Source organism: Cervus canadensis, chromosome 2 (genome assembly GCF_019320065.1).
Source record: "Cervus canadensis isolate Bull #8, Minnesota chromosome 2, ASM1932006v1, whole genome shotgun sequence".
NCBI lineage: Eukaryota > Metazoa > Chordata > Mammalia > Artiodactyla > Cervidae > Cervus > Cervus canadensis.
Genome location: NC_057387.1, coordinates 63,769,775 through 63,791,611, shown reverse-complemented (window position 1 = coordinate 63,791,611; position 21,837 = coordinate 63,769,775). Strand labels below are relative to the sequence as shown.

General features: G+C 37.8%; 1 protein-coding gene across 3 annotated transcripts in view; it reads left to right on the top strand.

The window, feature by feature from the left end:
* Positions 1-21,837, top strand: part of AK5 (adenylate kinase 5) — a 257,931-nt gene that overhangs the window by 8,955 nt on the left and 227,139 nt on the right. For 2 of the 3 annotated variants that reach the window (XM_043460930.1, XM_043460929.1), the window contains exons 3-5: positions 2,608-2,775; positions 6,708-6,877; positions 6,974-7,087. In XM_043460930.1, coding sequence (XP_043316865.1) covers positions 2,608-2,775; positions 6,708-6,877; positions 6,974-7,087 — 452 coding nt within the window. The remainder of the gene's footprint in view (positions 1-2,607; positions 2,776-6,707; positions 6,878-6,973; positions 7,088-21,837) is intronic. The other variant, XM_043460931.1, reaches the window with a different exon arrangement.

The following is a 21,837-nucleotide window of genomic DNA, read 5'->3' as shown; positions in this document are numbered from 1 at the left end:
ACTTCAGTCATGTCCAAACTGTGCGACCCTTTGGACTGTAGCCCACCAACTCCTCTGTCCGTGGGATTCTCCAGGCAAGAATATGGGAGGGAATTGCCATACCCTCCTCCAGGGGATCTTCCCAACCCAGGGACTGAACTTATGTCTCCTGCATTGGCAGGCAGCTTCTTTACCACTAGCACCATCTGAGAACCCCATATCCTAATCCAGATCATGTCCTTCATATCCAGCCACTCATTTCCGTATCCCCTACTTCCCCTCTTACCTAAGCCCTCACTTCTCTTGTGTGAATTACTTTAACAGCCTCCTAGCTGCACTCTTTCTGCTCCTAGTTTTTCCCTACTCAAATCCATTCTAACCATCACCAGATTTATTTTCCTGAAAAACATATTTCATATTTCATTATGTCATCCCTCTACCCCCCAAAAAGCCTCCACTGGGTTTCTACCAGAGTGAAGCTGAAACCCTTACCCTGGTGATTAAAGTCCTCCACATTGTGACCACACACTACCTACCCATCTTCTGGCTTTTCTTCATGTTCGTGCTAAGTTGTTTGCTGTCATGGAACTTTTTCTAATGGGAGAGGACAAACAGCGAATGAATTAGAGGCCTCTCAGATAGTGAAGAGGTATGTGCTATGCAGAGCATTATTATAAGGGGTGATGTCCTTGAAACTAACTGGGTGGCTGCCCCAGATTAAAATGTCAGTAAAGTCCTCTTATAGGAGGTGACATTTAAACTGAAATGTGAGTGACAAGAAGCAGCTAGCCATGGGATCAGTAAGGAAAGAGTATTTCAAGCAATGGACTTTGGGCCAAGTATGAAAGCAAGCAACCAGTAGAGGTCTATTTCAGTAGTCTGGGTAAATGATGGTAGTTTGGGGAAGAGTTGTGGTAGTGGAGACAGAGAAAAAAAAAACTGTGCATTTCGGATATGTTTTAGAGGTAAGTCTATGGGAACAGATGTGAAGAATGAGGGAAGAAAATAGTCAAGGATAATGCTTAAAGTGTTGCCCTGTGTTGGATGAAGCAATTCAATTTCAAAGCAGAACAGGATAATATTGTTAGTGCCTTTACTGACATAGCCCTTCCCAGAATTTTCTAAAGAATACCCACTGTCATCTGTAGACAACCTCACTCTTTTCTTGTAATTAAAGTGAGTCCCATGAGTCAGTAGTCAATGACCTCATTTATTGTATGAACAGAAAATGAAAAGTTCTGCCTGATCAACATCCCCTGGGGAGATGTGAGCATTATGCCATGCTAAAATCCAGTAATGCTCTTAACCAGATTTCTCATGGAAGGCCAGGTGACTTTCCGTCTCCTTTGTGCTGTTGCCTTTGGGGTAGTTACAGCTTCTCTTTGCCTCCTTGAATACCAGCCCATGATGAAGAAGGAAGGATCTATGAATCAAATATCAATAGCTGGTTGAGGCCATCTGCCTGACTTGGGCTTGCCAGCTCTGTCCTCTGGTCTATTTGAATATGTCATTTGTATTTCCGACTCTTAAGTCTTGTATTTTATTTCTCCCAACTGAGAAATGCTTTCTACATTTCATCACCTGTTCTAGTCTTTCAAAGTTCAAGTCCTACCTCCTTTTCAAGTTCTTTTATACCACTCCAGCCCAGATGGACCTACTCATTCATTGAACTCCTATGGTGTTTACCATAGAGATATTCACTTTAGAACTTAACGAACCTGGTATACACACTGCTACCAAATATAAGCATGTAAGCTCTATATTGTAAGCTCTGTGAGGACAGGATTACATCTTATTTTATTCTTCTACTGAGCCATCCTCAGCACACTAACATGTCTAACAATAAATAGCAAATATTTGTTGCTATTGTAGATGTAAATTTAAATCTTCATAGTCACATTTTTAAATCAAGGAGATTAAAGATAATAAGTATTGGGAAAGTAAAGTTAAATGACAATGAAAGATGTTCCAAATGTAGAAAATGTTTGCTACTCTCTGCCTTATAACAATACCTTAAGTTTTTGTGCATTATGCCACCTAGCTGTTTCACGGAATGACATCATAGTACCTGAATCATAGTGACTGCATATCTATATTTATGGATAAATGAAACAATGTTAGCATTACCTCCATGGGCAGCTGCATATGGTTGAGAAAGTTGTAAAGGTATGCAGTACACGACTCTAGGGAGCACCATTTTCGGAGAACAGGATATACGTGAACTACCAAGCAAGATTGGGCAAACCTAAGAAGGTTCCTCTAGGGCCTAAGTTGGCAGCCTATGAACCGAGGGCCAAGTCTGGCTTACTGCTTGTTGTTTATAAACAAAGTTTAATTGGAACACAAGCACATAAGCACATTTGTTTACTTATTGTCTAAGACTGTTTTCCTAACTATTGATAATTGTAGTATGAGACTCTATGTCCCTCAGAGCCCCAAGTGGAGACTATCCGACCCTTTAAGGAAAAGTTTGCTGACCACTTAAGGGGATAGGAATCTACTCTCAGTTGAAAACAATTAGAATCATTTACTGTTAAAATTTCTTCAACTAAAATTGGTTAAGTGCATAAAATGTTTTATTGTGCTTTTTTTTTTTTTCCGTTTCAAAGTTATCTTACTCTTTTGCAGTAATGCCTGAAAATTCAAACTTTCCTTATCGGCGGTATGATCGGCTCCCTCCAATCCATCAATTCTCCATAGAAAGTGACACAGACCTTTCTGAGACTGCAGAGCTAATTGAGGAGTATGAGGTCTTTGATCCTACTAGACCTCGACCAAAAATCATTCTTGTCATAGGTATGAGGCAGAAAGCAAAATTCTCATATTATTGCTCTCTTTGTTTATATGTTTATATTTCAAAAATTATGTCAACTATGCACCATATTTGCAAATACTTAGTTGGATAATAAATAGAATAGAAAACAAAAACTCGAGAGACAGTAGATAGACATATTTTTAGCATCATTTTCAATAGAAGATATTGTTATATTTAATGCCTATTGCACTTTTATAGAATCTCATTACAATGTCGTAGAAATTCTAGGTCATTGAAAATGAGTGACCTCTTCAAGATTTGTTGTCTTGTGGTTTTTATCTGCTTACTTTTTAACATAGGTAATTGCATCTATTAGAAGTGTTCTAACATGATGTGGTTTTTTTCCCTTTAACTCAACAAATTGAATTTTTACTGACTATTAACTTTTGAGCAAAAAAATAAATAATAATAATATGTTGGTAAAGATTCATATAAATGAATCTTCCTTATGACATACTGGTACCTACAATAAAATCTAAGTTTGATATTATTAGACAAGCAAATCTAATAGAACAATGTTTTACGCAGCAAGTAACATCTGAGTATTAATGAATATAACAAGGATAATAGTTAAATTTTTAAATCACCACTGTGAATCTTATGTTGAATATGAAAGTATCAGTCTGATGCCATTTCACAAGGAATTGATATTGAAAATGTCTTAAGTAATTTTACAACATGCATTTTTTACCACCCTTGCAATTCTAGCTTCCTCAAAAGCTGTAGAATTATGAAGAGACCTGTGAACATGAAACATTTGTAATCATTGTCTCACTTTCCAATTTGACTCAGCTTTCCCAAAGATGACCAAAAGCAAAAATCTAGTGTGAGATATTCAAAGCTATTCTAGTCAGTAATTGTTAGCCAAAGACCACATGTATACAGCCCCCAAGCAAAGAAATACTGTTCCCAAAAGATGTAATGATGATGGCAACTGAGAAAAAACATGCCAATAAACATAAGAAAAAGAACTCAAGTTACCAGACTAGCAGGAGGGACATTTGTGCATCTTTAAGTGTAATGAAAATAAAGTTGCAAATATATTTAGCCCTGGATTGTTATAATAATTGTAGGATGAGAGTACAGAAATCAGTTTTCCAAAATGTCAAAATATTCTCATGGTTTATGGCAGCCACTAACTATTATGCCATAAATTTCTATCTATTCTTGAAACTGGAATTTTTGTGTATGTGCTTAAAATTTTGGAGCTCTTACCTAGAAGACAAGGAAATGCTTTACTAAAAGATAAAGCTAGAGGTAAAGAATTGTTGGAAATTATTTCATCATTTTATAATGAGATTTTCTCTCAGTTTTGTTTTTCTTGTTGTTAATACAGTATTGGTGATTATTATCAGGATAAACAAATGAAAACTTGATTGTTCATGAAAAGGGTGTAATACAAGTTGCTGTTGTAAAAATAGTGCATGTATATGAATTTTTTGTACACTGTGAATTTTATATGAAAGTGATTAAAATATTTCAGTAAACTAAGATCTGTGGAGAAGATACAAATGCTCAAATCTCATCCACTTCACAGTTCTTTTTTACTGAATAACATCATCTAGTTTCCCAAGGGTGTGATTTTGGTTTTAGACTTACACAATGTGTTATAACATTTTATGTGTTATAAGAATGAAACAGAACCAGTGAGTGGAAATAACTTTTAGAGGACTGAGATAACAGAAGAAAAGAATTGAACCTTAGGTTGTCTGAGAAAATTGGGACAATTTTATGACTTTTGAGGAATTATAAAATAATTGTACCTGAACCTTACAAATTTTTATTGGTTCCATCCTGACAAAGAGTGGGGGAGTATAGATACCCACATCTAAATAAGCAAAATTTCCCTTCTGACAATACAAAAAAATTTTTTTAAAGCTAGCCTTCTTGGCACAGTTGTTAATGAATCTTTCTTATGTAAGCATAATTGTAAAATCTTAGAGTAAGATGGATCCTAGTATTTATAAGTAGTGGAATTAAATAAATGTAGCAAATTAAACTTATTCTGGCTTCAGGGAGAAGAAAATAAGATTAATTTGTTATGATGCTTCAGTAATCAAATTCATCCAATATATTAATGCTATTCTCTGTCAATTATGCTAATCATATTTTTTGTTGTCTACTGTTGCCTCCATTAGTTGACAAAAAGCTATTTTTTCTTGAAGGTGCCATAACTTTCTTAGCATGTTTGAATTTTTTTTTAATTCAGTGAAACTTGTGGTGTCTTAATTTGATGACTTATGAGATCATAAGATTAAGAAAGGTGTAAAAGTGTAGTTTATGAAAGATAACTTTCATTCTTCAGGGGTCAAATTAGTCTGACTTAGTTGACAATGTTGTCATGTATTTATTTTTTTTCGAGCCAGTCCATGGTTTGCCCATTATTTAATAGGCCAAAAGCAGCTATGAATGTTTGAGACCAAAACTTGCTTTTCATTTGGCAGTAATGAATTTAATATAATATTAACGGTAGTTTAATGGCAAGTCTAATAGGATTGGATTTAGAGCTTCTTAGCAAGAAAATGTCAAAAATGTCAATAAATTTCTAAGTTTAATGAGGCAATGAAAAGACAAAAGCCAGTTTTACGAGGAATGGTATTTGGGATTGAGGTTAAGAAAAGGATCTCAGTATACTAGCTGATCTTAGACTTCTGGATGTTAAACATTTTTTAAAGAAAATAAGCCCTGGCCAACCAAGTTGGCTCACTCAGAATTGTCCTACAAAATCCAAAGCAAAGTGAAACAAACACCGTTTTTTTTTTTGCTTATGTTATTTGCAACAAGAATTTTTTTAAATGTACTAAATAATGATATGTAGAATGATTTCTACCCCCAAAAAAATTGGTAAATGGAATTAATAAAGAGACCATCAACTCACTTTTTTACTGAATTTTTATTTTCAATATGGTTTAACAAATTGGAATTATATTTCAGTGAATATTACCAAAAATAGTTAATTGCATATTTTAAAAATATTCTGTCTACACTCAATAATTTATAATTAAGTATTTGAAAATATTTTATTTGTATAATTGCCAACAAATAACAAATCAGAGTGGGATGATTGTTATGTGCATTATTTTGAAATTTACCCAGACTTTAGATTCCAATTAATCTAGGTTGTCTAAAAATATAAATTAACTAAGATATTATAATATTTGGAAATAAAATTTGAGGCATATATTTTATAATTATTTAGGTGCTATGTTTTAAAAAAATAAATAGCAGTTCCCAATTATTGGTATTGATCTGTGTTGCAAAATATTAATTATTTCATACTAATGTGTCACAAAATCAAAATTATCATGAGTTCTGTGAAATTGTTCTACCTTAAAGATCTCTTCCATTCACTCTTCGTATTTATTTCATCAAACTTCTTTTGAATTTAAAGGCAATAAGACAAAGAGATGCTTGGACAGTTCAAAGAAAAATTTAAAGAAGCCATGTCAATATTGCTGTGCTTTTGGTTAAAACTAATTTTTACATTTCACAAAACTGCACTTGAACTCTATTGGTGTGTAATACATTTCTGTCATTTTGATCATTGTCTTTTATATCTCACAGATTTTTTTTTATTACAGAGGATAAAAGTGTTAGAGCTTACACAGAAAAAAATGGAAGCGGTTTCAGTTGCATTATTCAACTTTTAAAATTAGTTGTTTACTGAAATTGGTGAAGGAAAAAAGGTCTCTTCCATTTAATAAGTTGATCATGACAGTTCTACCCTTTCCTTGACAAAATCCACACTTTCTCTGCATTCAGAGGTAGCTCTGAGAATGTCACAAACAAGTAGAATAGTTTCCACACTGGTTGCTGGTCTAAACTCTTCATCTCAAGATGAAGACAATAGCTGTATAAAAAGGGATTTCTTATTGTATCAGAAGGTCACAGTTTTGCTTGTTTTGAATGACAGGTGGTCCAGGAAGTGGAAAGGGTACTCAGAGTTTGAAAATCGCAGAACGTTATGGATTTCAGTACATTTCAGTGGGAGAATTATTAAGGAAGAAGATCCACAGTACCAGCAGCAATAGGAAATGGAGTCTTATCGCCAAAATAATTACAACTGGAGAACTGGCCCCACAGGTACTGTTATAATTTGCTTCTGTTCTGCAAAGATTCTTCTACTAGTTGTCAGTGTAAGTTTAACTGTGGTTTTTCATCTTTTTTCTTAAAAAAAAGGAAACAACAATTACAGAGATAAAACAAAAATTGATGCAAATGCCTGATGAAGTGGGCATTGTTATTGATGGATTTCCGAGAGACGTCGCTCAGGCTCTATCTTTTGAGGACCAAGTAAGACTGTCTCTTTATATTTTAAATAACTTTTTTTTTGGTTTAAATCTTTGATATTAAAAATATATACATTTCTTGAAAAACTTGCTGTTATTTGGAATGAATTTGGCCTGAAAATGAACAAGGACATAAATTTGGGTTGGCAGAAGGCCATTTCTTTGGCACACGTGCTTAAAAATTGAAAACAGACTCTGCCAAGAAGAAAAGATAACTAATAATAGAGTTCATGATTTTTTATTTAAAAATGAAAATCTCTCTAGCCTTATTTCAAAATACTTTCCATAAGGTTGTATTTTTAATCTTTAATTGCTTAAAACAAGCCTTGTTTAGGGATTTCTCTGGTGGTCCAGTGGCTAAGACTCCACATTCCCAATGCAGGAGGACTGGTTTCAATCTCTGGTTAGGGAACTGCATCCCATATTCTGTAACTAAATAGATCCTGCATGCAGAAACCAAGATCAAGGATCCCATGTGCTGCAATTAAGACTTATTCGGTGTGGCCAAATAAGTTAATTAATTTTTTTTTTTTTTAATCAAACCATGATCAGTACTGCCCAGGGATGTAAAATATCACCCTACCTATAACAAGGTATGGTTTATGGTTCAGTTTTCCAAAACTTACTTAAATTCGAGCAGACTATGCCTGCTCAATACTCAACAACCTATTTTAAAGGGAAATAAATCAATTAAAATATTTTGTTTCCTTATATATTTAACTATTTGACTTTGAAAAGCTAGTGTGACTAATTTTTCATTCAAAAACTTTAATTACAAAAATAACAATTATTAGGGCTTCCCTGGTGGCTTAGATGGTAAAGAATGCAATGCAGGAGACCTGGGTTTGGTCCCTGGGTCAAGAAGACCCCCTGGAGAAGGGAATGGCTACCCACTCCAGTATTCTTGCCTGGAAAATTCCATGGACGGAAGTTCCTGGTGGGCTACAATCCATGGGGTCTCAAAAAGTCAGACACAACTGACTAACACACACACACAGCAAATTTTAAGTCTTGGTGTAAAAAGCGAATTTCCATTAATATTCTTCTTCCATTCCACTGTCTGTCCTCTCCTGAGAAATAGAAATACCATTAAGCTTATTATATATCTTTCCAAGCCATTTCCTACACATTGCACTTTTACACACTTTTTACATTGATATGTGTCCATGCTCATATGCAAATGCAGTTTTAATTTTCATAGCTATTTCCCAACTGTTTTCCAAAAAGACTTTTCCAAGTTATAGTCCCATTGATGGTGAATAACAATATATTTCCCCAGACCCTTTCCAACCAGATATAATTTATATTTAAAAATTTTGCCACCCTGATAAGTAAGAAACAGTATTTTATTTTTATATTTATATTTCTTTAGTTATTACTGAGGTTAAGTAGTTTTTCAGATACTTATTGACCATTTGTATTTCTTCCTTGTGTGAATACCTGCTTTCCTTTGCCTATTTTTCTACAAAGTTGTTTATCTTTTGCTTATTTAGAGAAGCTTTTAATATATGACAGATATTATATCAAAGAGGACGAGTGAAAGAAGTTGTCAATTTATGTCTCATATAAAAGAAGTCTGGAGTTAGACAGTTTCAAGGCCAGAAGATAGCTTCGTGAAACTTGCCTTTGAAGGGGTGTGTGTGTGTGTGTGTGTGCACGCGCTCAGTCACTCAGTCTACATGGACTGTAGCCCACCATGCACCTCTGTCCATGGGATTTCTCAGGCAAGAATACTGGAGTGGGTTGCCATTCCTTTCTCCAGGGCATCTTCCCAACCTGTGTCTCCTGCATCTCCTGCATTGGCAGGTGGAATCTTTACCACTGAGCTCCCTGGGAAGCCCACCTTTGAATACTCACATTAACTGTTTTGGGGATGTGTATTGTCCTGGAATATTTTTCTCTTCTGATCATATTTCTCCCTTCAGAATCTCTGATGCTTACTGAGCTTAAGAATTTAGTTCTAATTGCTCTGGCCTTGAAGAGGGAAAAACTTTAGGAAAAAATCAAATTTCTGTTGTTTCTATTGCTGCCAAATGATATTGCTGTTGAAAACAGGGACCTCACCAGCCATTCCATTGATTCATGGTTATGGTGGAAGCATGATAGCCAAGTAGGCAGGAGTTCACACCCAAACCTGATCCATATTATACATTGAATAAAATGCACTTGGCAACTACAAGCAGAAAACTACATGATTTGCTTTGTCTATTGCCTTTCAAATATGCTATGTGTCTCTTGCTTCTTCCCTGGATCCTATACAAGATCCTAAACAGGCAGGTCCTATAGTTTTCCTGCTCACTTTAAAATACTGACAGATAGTATCATTTTCAGGTATTAAAAAACCCTGTCCACAATTATATCTCAATAAAGCCAGAAAAAAATTTTAATTGAAAAAAAAAATAAAAAGCTCAGCCCAATGTAAATCAAAACCTCAGCTTCTCATTCAGTTTAACATATGTCTGCTATCCCCAGCTTGGGCCTAGTTCAGGCACAGAAACCTAAAGTGATGTCACAGAACACTGGAATTCTTCCTAGTGTTGCTTGCAGCAGGGCAGGTGGTGCGGAAGGGGCAGAAATGCATGACTGTCCAGCAGCTATGTCTTCTGAGCCTGGGCTTGAGTGATGATCATTCACAACAGCAGGTGAAAGGTCACAGTATCAGTTTGGGGACATGTGTTGTCAAGTTCCATAAGATGGTCTGATATCTGTAGGATAAGCAGTGCATTTACTGTTCTCACCCACACTTCTGAGGCTAGAAAAGTCCAAGGTAACACTTTCTTAGGTTGGCACTGTACCAGGTTCTTGCCTCCTGCTGGCAGTCCAGTGGTGCCTGAGGTTGGTGCTACTGCTGCCAACCTGCAGGAGGTCAGAGAGACAGAGGCAAGCTGCAGTGTTTAGGTAGAGCAAGTGTTAGAGTCAGCCCCTATCACTCCACACCCTATGTAGGCTTAATCTCCTGGGGTGTCTTTTTTCTGGTGCCATTTCTGACACCAAATTTGTGGCAAGTTTCCACACCAATTCTCCAATCCTCTGACACCAACTAGATGTCCAAGAATTGAATTCAACTCTGACACTAAATATCCAGAGTCAATGCAGACCCTACAAGTTCAGGCTCAGTCCCACGTGACTGCCCACCACTTCAGACATCATTCAAAAGTCCGAGAGGCCCCTATATTCTGTCCACCCAGCTGTAAATTTGGAGATTTCTACAACATCCTCTTCAAGTTTGGTAACTCACTGGGCTGACCCACAGAAATAAGGAGAATGCTTTACTTACATTGACCAGTTTATTACAAAGAACATAACTCAGGAACAGCCAAACAGAAGAGATGCGTAAGGCGATGCATGGGGTTGGTGGTGGAGACCTTGCTGTGGGTGCACGACCCTTCCGGCACATGCATGTGTTCACCAAGACAAGAGCTCCCCAAACGTCATTGCTGGAGAGTTTTTATAAGCCGGTCTCAAATCCCTTCCTGTTCCTAGAGACCGGGGGGCGGGGCGGAGAGTTCCACCTTTTCGTCTCATGTTAGGTCTTTCTGCCAACCAGCCACCATCATAATGCTATCTAGGGCCCCGCCCTGAGTCACCTCATTAGCCTAGTCTCAAGAGTAGTCAGCAGGTGCTAATTATGAACAACAAAAGACACTGCTGTTACTCAGGAAATTCTAAGAGTTTTAGAAACTCTGGGCTAGGAGTCAGGGACAAACACTAAGTATATATTTTTATTTTATCATACTCCTCAAAGTTTATTTTTAACCAGCTTTTTTTTTCTTTACTGCACATGTGAGCATGAATAAACACACATGCAGGTAGTTTCCCCCAAGACTTCCTCCCAAGTCCAGGGCATAAGACGAGATGGATTTCTGACATCATCTATATATACTAGTGATGGTAAGACCATTGTAACAAAAAGACCTAACACTTAAGTGATCAAAGAAGTGTATTTTTTTTTCTTATAGAGAATAATATCAATGAAAACAGTCCAGATTGGCTGAACAGCTTTTCTCCTTGGGATCATTTAGGTTTGCTCCAAGTTGTTGTTCTGCCACCTCCTAGGACGTGTCATCGTCTGTATGGTCAAAGCAGGGTTGCCATCACATATGGGTTCCAGCTGGCATGTAAGGAGAAGGGAATGTGAAGGTCTGAAGAGCCAGATTTGGGAAGCGGTATCCATCACTTCTGCTCACATGACGTTGAGAATTTAGATGTGTTGTAATTGCAAGGCAGCCCGGGAAATATAGTCCAGTTCTATGACTGTGAAAGGGTTTAAGAACTGATTATCAGCTTCTTTGCAAGTTTACCCCTCCAACCATCCAAATGTCTGCATGCTCCCTTCTTCCCACACAGAATGTACTTACTCACTCCCCAAAGAAAACAGCCCAGATCCCCATCATCTAGTCCAAAAGTCAAGAATCTCTACTTGATATTCAGTTCTCTCCATTCCATCCAAATTGGACTCTTCATCATGGTCACCTGTAAACATCAAGTTATCTAACCTCCCTGCTAGCAATAAACAGTGGAGGAGCAAGACCAGAAGAAGTGAAATAAAGTCTGCTACTCAGGAAAGGGAATTTGGACAATGTAAATGGTAGTCCCTGAACCACAGCAAATAAATCCTTTGAGGCAGGGATTGCCAAGGGTCCTTGCCTTGAGAGTGGAGTTATTTGCTGGGCTGGCCCATCACTAACTGTGTTCTCTCTCAGTGAGTAACTCTTTGCCTGTTCTCTTCTGAGGTCCATGGCCCTATGAGAAGTTCTCTGTATTGTCTATTTTCTGCCTGGTCGCATCAAAATAATTTGTTGGAGACTATGCCCTGTTTCCCTGGAGAAGGAAATGGCAGCCCACTCCAGTATTCTTGCCTGGAAAATCCCATGGACAGCAGAGCCTGGTAGGCTATCGTCCATGGGGTCGCAAAGAGTCGGACACGACTGAGCGACTTCACTTTCACTTCATGCCCTCTTTAGGAGCTATTTTAAGTGTGAAAAATCCACAAGCTTTTTTTGACTAGGCTGATAGTTGCTTTGGTAAAAACCATTTTCTCAAAAATTTGATGGGTTCCTGCCCTTTTTGCTTCTGTACCTGTAACTACATTCAAAGTTTTATTCTGGATGTAGATATTAAGTTGCTTTGTTTGTTTTCTCATTTTCACGGCAGTTACTTGAGACCATATACAACAGGCTTGGGCAGAAAGGTAACATCCTTAGTCTCTGTTTTGCCTCAGGGGTGGGAGGTGATGCCATCCAACCATCTCATCCTCTGTCATTCCCTTCTCCTACTGCCTTCAATATTTCCGAGCATCAGCTCTTTTTCAGTCAGTCAATTCTTTAAATTAGGTGGTCAAAGTATTGGAGCTTCAGCTTCAGCATCAGTCCTTCCAATGAATATTCAGATTGATTTCCTTTAGGATTGACTGGTTTGATCTCCTTGCTGTCCAAGGGAATCTCAAACAATTCTCTGTTGCCTTCTCCAGTACCACGGTTCAAAAGCATCAATTCTTTGGCACTTAGTTTTTTTATAGTCCAACTCTCACATCCATACATGACTACTGGAAAAATCATAGCTTTGACTAGATAGACCTTTGTCAGCAAAGTATTGTCTCTGCTTTTTAAAATGCTTTTAACATGCTCTCTCATAGCTTTTCTTCCAAGGAGCAAGCATCTTTTAATTTCATGGCTGCAGTTACCATATGCAGTGATTCTGGAACCCAAGAAAATAAAGTCTCTCACTGTTTCCATTGTTTCCCCATCTATTTGCTGTGAAAAGATGGGACCAGATGCCATGATCTTCTTTTTTTGAATGGCAAGTTTTAAGCTAGCTTTTAAACTCTCCTCTTTCACTTTCATCAAGAGGCTCTTTAGTTCCTCTTCGCTTTCTGCCGTAGGGTGGTGTCATCTGCGTATGGGAGGTTATTGATATTTCTCCCGGCAATCTTGACTCCAGCTTGTGCTTCATCCAGCCCAGCTTTTCATATGATGTATTCTGCATATAAGTTAAATAAGCCAGGTGATAGTATACAGCCAAACATACTCCTTTCCCAATTTGGAACCAGTCTGTTCCATGTCCGGTTCTAAGTGTTGCTTCTTGACCTGCATACAGATTTCTCAGGAGGCAGATAAGGTGGTCTGATATTTCAGCCTCTTGAAGAATTTTCCACAGTTTGTTGTGACCCACAGTCAAAGGCTTTAACGTCGTCAGTGAAGCAGAAGTTGATGTTTTTCTGGAATTCTCTTGTTTTTTCTCTGATCCAATGGATGTTGTCAATTTCATCTCTGGTTCCTCTGCCTTTTTTAAATCCAGCTTGAACTTCTGGAAGTTCTCCATTTAAGTACTGTTGAAGCCTAACTTGGAGAATTTTCAGCATTATTTTGCTAGCGGGCGAAATGAGTTCTATGGTGCAATAGTTTGAACATTCTTTGGCATTGCCTTTCTTTGGGATTGGAATGAAAACTGACCTTTTCTAGTCCCGTGTCCACTGCTGAGTTTTCCAAATTTGCTGGCATATTGAGTTCAGCACTTTCATGGCATCATCTTTTAGGATTTGAAATAGCTCAACCGGCATTCCATCACCCCTACTAGCTTTGTTCGTAGTGATGCTTCCTAAGGCCCACCTGACTTCGCATTCTAGGATGTCTGGCTCTAGGTGGGTGATCACACCATCATGGTTATCTGTGTCATTAAGATCTTTTTTGTACAGTTCTTCAGTGTATTCTTGCCACCTCTTTTTAATATCTTCTGCTTCTGTTAGGTCCATACCATTTCTGCCCTTTACTGTGCCCATCTTTGCATGAAATGTTCCCTTGGTATCTCTAATTTTCTTGAAGAGATCTCTAGTCTTTCCCATTCTATTGGTTTCCTCTATTTCTTTACACTGATCACTTGGGAAGCCTCTGAATTTAGATGGATATCTCTTTCATTTTCTCCTTTACCTTTCACTTCTCTCCTTTTCTCAGCTATTTGTAAGGCCTCCTCAGACAACCATTTTGCCTTTTTGCATTCTTCTTGGGGATAATTTTGATTACTACCTCCTGTACAATGTTATAAACCTCCGTACATAGTTCTTCAGGCACTCTATCAGATCTCATCCCCTGAATCTATTTCTCACTTCCACTGTATAATCATAAGGCATTTGATTTAGGTCATACCTGAATGGTCTAGTGGTTTTCCCTACTTTCTTCAATTTAAGTCTGAATTTTGTAATAAGGAGTTCATGATTTAAGCCACAGTCAGCTCCTGGTCTTGTTTTTGCTGACTGGTCATAGCAAACACCCTCTTCCAACAACACAAGAGATAGTTCTACACATGGATATCACCAGATGGTCAGTACCAAAATCAGATTGATTATATTCTTTGCAGCCGAAGATGGAGAAGCTCTGTACAGTCAGTACTTTCTTAGGCTTATCTATTTCTATTTATATGTTGTGAAACTCAACAGAGAACAGTGAACACACACTAACATTCTAGCTCTTTTTAGCATTTTCTTCTTTAGCCGTGGGCTCCATAGGAATGTGGTCTGCCTTTGAAGTTATCACAGTAGTGACTCCAATTATTTTGCAATGGCATCACAAGGGTCATCAACTTCCAGTCTAAAATATCTGTGCCTTTACTGACCAAGAAAACCAATTCCATATATTTTAGTTTTTGATATAGTAGTGTCCTACTCATCTTTCTATTTCTGTATTTGCTATAATTAAAAGACATGATGGCACAATACAACCTTATTTCTCTTGTATGTGACAGCCTTTCCATGAAAGAGGGTCTTCATTCATTCACAGCTTTATTCTTCACATTCATTCACAGATGCAGGTTTTTTCCAAGTTATTATTCCTCCAGCCCCTAAAGCAGTGGTTCTCATTTTTTTATTTGTTTTGGTTTGTTTTGGTTTGCTTAAGACCCTTTAACACTTTTAAAAATTCTTAATGAGTTCAAAAAGCTTTCATTTACATGGACTGTATCTGTTGATATTTAGCATTTGAGAAATTAAAACTGAAATCTTTAAATATTAAGCCATTTTAAAATAACAATAAATCCATGCAGGTTAACACATTTTTGTGAAAAATAATCATATTTTCCAAAATTAAAAAAAAAATAGTGATATGAGAAGCATTGCTTTCCATTTCTGAAAATCTCTTAAAATTGTAGCTTGATAAAATAGAGCTGGGTTCTTATATCTGCTTTTGCAGTCCCACTGCTATGATAACACACTTCCTGTAGCCACTGGGAAACTCCTGTACATTTGTTGGAGAATGAAAGCAAAAAGGCACAGTTTCTCAGCATTAGTATGAGAATAGTTTTGACCTGTATTCTCCCCTAAAAGGGCCTCACTCACCCAAGGGCAATCCCCATGGGTCTCGAGAGCATGCTTTTTTAACTATTGCACTGGGACATGGTTGACAACTGTGTGGTGAAAGCTAGGTCACTAGGTCGCTGCCACGGTTACCTCCAAATGGTTGAAAGAGGCAGTAGAGTGGAGGAGGTCCGTGTTCAACTGCTTATGTCCCAGACCCCAAGGCAGCACACCACCACTTCTCACCGTCCATTGATGAGAACTTCGATCACGTGGCTACATCCTAACTGCAAGGAAGGTTGGGACATGGAGTCACATGGTCAGTCATGGGCCTGGCTTCAGAGCTGTTATTATGGAAGCAGGGAAAACAGGTTTGAGAGACAGCCAGCACTTTCCATCACAAACGACATATGTGGCCCCATCTCTCCTTCCTGCTCTTCCTCCTCAGCCCACATTGCCTGCCCTCGTCCAGCCCTCAGACCTGCCGTTTGAAGCAGGAAATGGAGACTCTCCTTGTCGCCATGGTGTAGCCCAGGTTCTCCTTGCATTTTATGCTAGTTCCTTCCAATTTGAGATAACTATGCTTACCTTTGGCCTGATTGTTGGAAAGAGATAACAGACTGGAGAGGGGAAAGGAATCAAGATAGGCAAGAATGGGAAATCTCAGATCTTTTCATCACCAACCAAACTCACTGCATAGCCAAGATTTCAATAGACAGTTTGGAGTCCACAGTCAGAACCAATGCAAGGTGGTTTTTAAAGGTTATGGAATTTCATATTCCATGAGCTAGGAGTGGGGCGAAAAAAAACTTGATTTCTGTACTGAGGATTCATTAACCACACAGTAAAGCTGAAACCAAGAATTCTGAGGTGCTATTATTGAAAATGAAGGTGGACCATTTACACTAAATCTATTTTTTTTTAAATGACAGTAATTAACAATATATTCAACTCTTTGACCCCAGCTAATTCTCCAATTTTATGTATGTACATGCACTTTCCACACCACTCTGGACTGCTTTCTATTCTTGCAGTGACCTGCTCCTGCAATTTCCCCAGTGCTGTTTATATCATCCTATAACTTGCTGTTTTTCCTCATGCATTCTGTCTTTGAGATCTGTTTTGGTACATATAGATCAAGCTCACTCTTATAACTGTTTAATGATGTTATATTCTATAAATACATCATATTTTAGTAGTGGAATTTCTGGTTGCTTTTATAATTACTGCAGTTACCAAGAGCACTGTGATCAGCATTCTTAGAAACGTTTTCCTTTGCATATCTCAAAAAGATCTCTCAGGAATAGTTCTAGAAATGGGCTTTCTAGGGCAGAGGGAAGTCTGTGTGTGTGTGTGTGTGTGTGTGTGTGTGTGTGTGTGTGTGGCTTTAGGTCTATATTTTAATTTTTGTTAATACATTATTAAAATTTGATTATATAAATTTATGATTACTTCTTTCATATTTTCTTGATCTCACCAATACTTAGTTTCAAATTTTATTTTAGGTTAGTTGATAAATTAGAAATGTTTCTATATTGGTGTTTTAATTTGTATTCTCCCAACTACTAGTGAACTAGAAAATCTGAAAAACTGTACTTATTGACCATATACATCTCCTCTTTTTAGAATTGTCTAAACATGACCTTGGTCCTTTGGGTTACTTGAGCTTTTAACTAGTGATTTGGACTTTCATGACACTAATTCTTTGTTATATATCTTGATCATATTTTCCTCCACTTTTTCTGAATCATGATTAAAAAATATACAGAATCATGTCCTATCTTTTGTCCTATGGAAGTTTTACATTTTAATATGGTAAATTTGTTATTATTTTCCTTTTGGCTTTTGCATTTAGATCTTAAGAAAGCATTCCCTATAGTCTCAAAAATATTCTATATTTTTCTAGCTATTTTTAGTTTTGTTTAGAAGGTCCAAGTATTTATTCTATCTGCATTAATTGTTGTACATAGTGTGAGTAGAGATAGAATTTTATTTTATGTTTTAAATGAAAATGAAAAATGTATCCAGTGTTCCAAAAATCATGTGCTGACTAGTGCATCTTTTTCTTACTGAAATGATTTCTTCCTATGTAGACTTGGGTCTGCTACATGGCTTCTCTCCTCATTTGTTTTGTCTGTTAAGGTATTGCTGCATCAATATCATGATTTCAGTTGGAGCTTCCCCTGTGGCTCATATGGTAAAGACTCTGCCCGCAGCACAGGAGACCTCAGTTCAATTATAGGAACTCTAAATTATACCCTCATGCTTGGAGGACATCCTTCTTCTGTTCTAAGTTGGCTACACTTATCCATTTATTTTTCTTTATGGATTTTAGAATCAACTTGTCAGCCTCGTTAAAAACTGTAGAGATTTTTATTTGAATTTCAACGTAGATTATATTATATAGAGACTAATGTTTGGAGAGCTATTTTCTCATCTATGAACATTGCCTTATCACTCCATTCATTCAAGTCTTGTTTCACGTTCTTCAATAAGTAAAGTGTTATAGTTTCCCATAGAAAAGTCTTATACATTTTTTGTTAGCTTTAATTTTGCTACTATTATGAACGTGCTACCTTTTTTCTAACCAATTCTTCTTAGTGCTCAACTGATCTTTATGGAATTAGTGTTTGCTTTTGTATGTATATCTGTCTGTCTCTCCCCACAGACAGGAGTCTACTCCGTTCTTTGTCTCATTTACGCTGTAAACCTCCTTCCATTCTTCTTCCTTTCTTACCACTGTCACCCCATGACCCCCATCCCTGCCCTAAGTTAGCACATGCCTTTAGTATATCAAGTTCCATTAGATGTTTGTTGGTTGGAAAATAAATATTAGTGTTATGGTAGGTAAGGAAACTGAAGTTCAGACAAGTTAAGTAACTTGCCCCAAACCACCGGCAAGTGAAGTCAGAGTTAAGATTCCTAGGGAGGGGATACAGATATTCAAAACCATTAGCTTTCTGTCAACTTGAGACCACAAACCAGAAGCGCTCAGGCTGAATCAAGGGCTTCACACAATTTTTTTTAAGTGCATCAAATTCTAAAATTGGAAGATTGCATATTGAAAAGCTTGCTTCTGCCTTGTCTGAAAACGTGGAGGTTTGTAGCTCCCAGTCCATATTCCTATATCTAGGTAGCTCTGCTGGCACGAGACAACACAGGCGCTTCTCAGTTCGTAGCAGTCCCCGACTCCCACCCCAGCAGGTAGCTTGCCTCTGCATCACCATCCTGGCCCTTAGAAGGCACTGGCGTCTGTGCCTCATAGTGCCATGATCCTCCTCATGGTCATTCCCTCGCCTCAGTTGTGACTGCTTTTAATTGTTGTTTTGTCTCACACACACACACACACACACACACACACACACACACACCTCACAAAGACATATAGTCCCTCCATAGGCGACATATGGCTATCTGACTTCGTGGGAGCCACACTGTCAGTCTATATATTAAATATTTATGAAGCTTAATTTCTCCCACTTGTCAAATTTAAGCAATCGATTTAAACTGGTTGTCTAATCTTTCTTCCTGCACTCCAGTTCACCATCTTGAGCCATCTTCTGGGATGCTTCCATCCTGCTTGAGGAATCAGAGACTAGGGGATGAAGTATGTCTGCTTCATCAGAGATCTTTAGCAGAATAACTGAAGTAATGGCTTCTTTAATGCAAATTCAAACTCTTGTTTAAAGTAGCAGTTCACCATGGTTTGTTTTTAAGTGTGATGTTCATTGTTAAAGTACTGCGTGCTAAGTCACTTCAGTCATGTCCAACTCTTTGCAAGCCCATGAACTGTAGCCCGCCAGGCTCCTCTGTCCATGGGATTCTCCAGGCAGGTATACTGGAGTGGGTTGTCATGCCCTCCTCCAGGGGATCTTCCTGACCCAGGGATCGAACTGGCATCTCTTATGTCTCATGCATTGGCAGGTGGGTTCTTTACCACTAGCACCATCTGGGAAGCCCAGTTAAAGTGTTGATACTTAGTAAAAACAGACACTGAAGCATTTTCACTTGGGTTGTAGTAGAGTGAGTGGTCAAGTGAAGGAGGTAATGTGGAGGGGACTTTAAATCACCCTCAAGATACCCTACCTTTCACCACTGCTTAGGAATATTTATTTTAAATAAAGTAATCACCCAAGATTATTCTTATAATAATGTCAGTCTTACTCATTTGCATTCCTTCAGGCTTCTTGAGTGAGAGAAAAAAGACTGCAGGAATTGTGCTTCCAAGGGTCAGAAATGGCCCAGGAGCAGACACCACTCTTGTGAATTCCATTTATCATGCACTATGGGATAAAAGAGGGTGAGACCTGCTGGAGCAGGTACACACGACAGTTTAAAATGTTTTTCTTTTTCTAGTTGTGATTTCCTCTAGGATCTGTGATTTAGCTTCACCTTTGCCATTTAAAAGGAGTCTAAAAATAGACTGAGTTTGAGTGAGTTTGGATATATGAGAAATTCTCAACTAGAGAAATATATTTTTAAAAATGCTTAGCAATAAAAGAAAATCAGTCCTCAGAAGGCTGTCATCCTACTTGCATAGTGAATTGATCTGACAGACTCATAATTTGATTTGCTGTTCCTAAGGGAGACAAATTTGATTTGCTTCTAAAGGAGAGTGATTTAATTTTAATTACACAGTTTTTTCTTTCTAAGCAATAGCACTCTTATGCAAAATATTAAAGGAAATGTGGATGTTTTCCCCCTGGAACAAATGACTTGAAGCTTGCTTATAATTATTTAATAATTAGGTTTTGAAATTGAGATTATATGACTCGGTGATTCATTTATTTTTATTGCAATGCGCTGTGACTACAAAAGACCATTAAAGTTAAAAGGCTGGTGAGATTTTTATAATTTCCCTAAAGTCAAAAGACAATTTCCAAATTTTATATAAAGAGAAAATCTATGTCATTGTTGACTTTGCTGTGTAAATTAGGTACTGTTCTGCATAACAAATCACCCAATACTTAGTGGCTTAAACCAACAGCATTTATAATTTTGCATGCTTCCTATGGATCAGGAAATCAAAAACTGCTCAGTTGGTTGCTTTTGACTCAACATCTCTTGGGTCGTTGCATTTAAATGGTGGTTGGAATTCTTTACTAATGTGTCTGATACTTGGTTTGGGAAGAGAATTCAGATAACGGGTCTGGAACAGCTGGAGTTCCTCAAGCATCTTTTTGTATTCCATCACATGGAGATCTCAGGGTGACTGGACTTCACAGCAGCTCTGGGTTCCAAAGGCATGTCACCCAGGAGAGCCAGAGGAAGCCCTGTCACGTTTTCTAACCTGGCTTCAAAGGTCATGCCTCACATCTATCACTTTCTATGTTTTAGAAATGAATCATTAAGTCTGGCCCATATTTAAGAAGCAGGAAATTAGAACCCACTATTTTTTTTAAATGGGCTTCCCAGGTGGCACAGTGGTAAAGAATCCGACTGCCAATGCTGGAGACGTTGGCTCAGTCCCTGGGTTGGGAAGATCCCCTGGAGAAGGAAATGGCAACCCACTCCAGTATTCTTGCCTGGGAAATCCCATGAACAGAAGAGTCTGGCAGGCTACAGTTCACAGGGTCACAAAAGAATTGGATGTGACTTAGCGACTAAACAACAACATTTTTTAAAAAAAGAAAATGTCAAAAAAACTTGCTGGCATGTGCTGAACCACTATACCGTGACAGTAAGTGAATTCCTGATCATTCTTCACTTTGCTCATTCTGTCCCTTCCCTTCATTTCCTTTCCTTCTGGTCTTTTCATGCCTTCTTCTCTTTCCCACCTTTCTTGTCCTTATTCTCTCTGCATCCAGTCTGTCCTGTGTCCTGTGGCCAGATTAATATTTCTAAATGACCACTGTCATCATTTCACTCTTCTGGATGAAAGCCTTTAATGGCAGTTATTGTCCACAAACTTGTTTCTCCCTGTATGGTTTGTGTCAGAATCAGGTATGTGCCTTGTCAAAAAAAAAAAAACAAAGTGCATTGTTCAAGTCACTTCACAGAATTACCGAATTAGAATTTCTCGTGGGTGGAACCCAAGAATCTGCAAATTAACAAGTTAAAAATCTTCTGCAAAGCTGATTGTTAAGCACACTAAAATGCAAATTGATTTAGTGTTTAACAGCACACAGCAAAGGTTCTCAGCCACAGCATGTTGCCATAGTTATGGAGCAAGTCGGCTGTTGCTAATAATACTGAAGTTCTGAAATTAGAGCATACCCACAGTTATCTCAATAATGTCATACTTTCTTGAGGGAAGAGAATTTCCTTACAATGAGAGGAATTTCACACAAGCTGTGTTCTCAATATTAGTGTCCTAAGGTTCTTGTGTCTCTGTGAATTCGCTGCCCAGGGCCATGTGATCTGAGCCGAACCTGCCTTGTCTTACCACCTCTGGAACACATTTTGCCCTTGTTCCCTCATTATCTGTCTTTCCCTGATAGTCATTTTTTACTGTTTGTCAAATTTCACCC